Source organism: Halyomorpha halys, unplaced genomic scaffold (genome assembly GCF_000696795.3).
Source record: "Halyomorpha halys isolate HHAL.00 unplaced genomic scaffold, Hhal_1.1 Scaffold10.1, whole genome shotgun sequence".
NCBI classification, from domain to species: domain Eukaryota; kingdom Metazoa; phylum Arthropoda; class Insecta; order Hemiptera; family Pentatomidae; genus Halyomorpha; species Halyomorpha halys.
This window is the reverse complement of record NW_027107501.1, coordinates 285,227-286,939: the sequence shown is the minus strand read 5'-3', so window position 1 is coordinate 286,939 and position 1,713 is coordinate 285,227. Positions and strand designations below refer to the sequence as shown.

Sequence of the window (1,713 nt, the reverse complement as noted above, 5' to 3'; positions counted from 1 at the left end):
AGCTTAGCCAGCTCAGCTTCTTTTATAAAAGCCAACAGTCAGACAGATCAAGTGACCCTGCAGAGGGCTGAATCGCTCCGTGGTTCTGTTACTGATGCTGACGTTTTTGGTCCATTGAGTAATGTCAGGTAAGAGGGAAAAATAAGAATATTCTTTGGAGAAACAACCTATTTTCCATACCATGGAAATGTGACTATTATTATACCAATAAGCAAAATGTTGGACTACTCGACTAGAGAGGCCAGTATATACCATAAATCTATATTGATTATTGATAGTTGAAAATCTTTTCCGCATAACAAGTTGGGAAAATTATTATAAACCTTAATTAACATTTGAAAAATTGGTCTCCTCTGAGCACGTGTGTTTTGACTTGTACAATAGGCCCAATATGACAGCAGTGCATTTTGCCGGAAAAAAAAAAATATTTGAAAAAGTGGTATTATTGAATTATATTATTTATCATTATTTTCTTTAGATGAGCAATGTTACAATTGTTGACCATCATACAGCTGCAGAAACATTTATGAAACATCTCGAAAATGAACAGCGCCTGAGAGGTGGTTGTCCTGCTGACTGGGGTTGGATTGTGCCACCCATATCTGGATCATTGACTCCTGTTTTCCATCAAGAAATGGCCAACTACTTCCTCTATCCAGGCTATGCTTATCAGGTAAATAAAAGGGACTAAATCATTTAATACAAAAGTTATGAAATGTTTACTTTTGGTCACAATTACTTATAAGCATTCTTTGGTCCTTTAAAATTAAGAAATCAATTTATTTCAAATATGTTTAGGAACCTCCATGGAAAAACCATGAATGGAAATATGAATCTGGTGGTGACAGTTCTAAAAAAGAGAAAAGAAAGTTTCATTTTAAACAAGTTGCAAGGTAATCATTATTTATGGTTGTTCTTCCCAATGTTTATTAGTAGATGTTTTCATTATTTTTAACATTTTCATTTCACTAAACAGGGCTGTCAAATTCACTTCCAAACTATTTGGGAGTGCTCTTTCTAAAAGAATCAAAGCAACTATCCTATTTGCTACAGAAACAGGAAAATCAGAAATGTATGCCAAAAAGTTGGGAACAATATTCAGCCATGCATTTCATTCCCAGGTAATCATGGATCTATTTATTTCATATAATTTTGTAAACAGATAATATCTTTATTATGGATTGTGAATTATTTTAGTCTGATTTAATTTTTTCAAATTTTATTTCAGGTCTTGTCGATGGATGAATATGATATGAGTAAAATTGAGCATGAAGCTCTACTTCTTGTTGTAGCATCAACATTTGGAAACGGTGATCCCCCAGAAAATGGACAGGTTGTTATTTCTTTAATTTAATTAAATTTTCTTTTGTCTATGAGTTGTTCAGGTGTTGAATAAATTTCTTTAAAAATTTTAATATTATTTTTTCTTTTTAGGGATTCGCTCAAAGTCTTTATGCCATTAAGATGGATGAACAAGGAATTCCTAATGGAAACTCATCTGTAAAGTAAGAAAATTTTTTTCTTTTAAAATTATTTCAAATTTTCATAGCCATTATTATTATCATATTATTATTTCATTATTATTTGTTATATCTTAGTATCAGTTTTTACTATACAAGTTAATTTGTGATGATTATAAAATTGTAATATTATATCAATAGGATAATATATACTTCTATTAATCATCTTTCATATATTGAGTACCAGGGTGGT

At 30.8% G+C, this 1,713-nt stretch overlaps 1 protein-coding gene across 1 annotated transcript in view; it reads left to right on the top strand.

Annotated features, from left to right (window-relative positions):
* Positions 1–1,713, top strand: part of Nos (Nitric oxide synthase) — a gene marked incomplete in the record, with an annotated part of 116,843 nt that overhangs the window by 102,489 nt on the left and 12,641 nt on the right. The window contains 5 exon segments of the mRNA XM_067045864.1: positions 479–673; positions 799–893; positions 977–1,121; positions 1,229–1,333; positions 1,435–1,505. Coding sequence (XP_066901965.1) covers positions 479–673; positions 799–893; positions 977–1,121; positions 1,229–1,333; positions 1,435–1,505 — 611 coding nt within the window.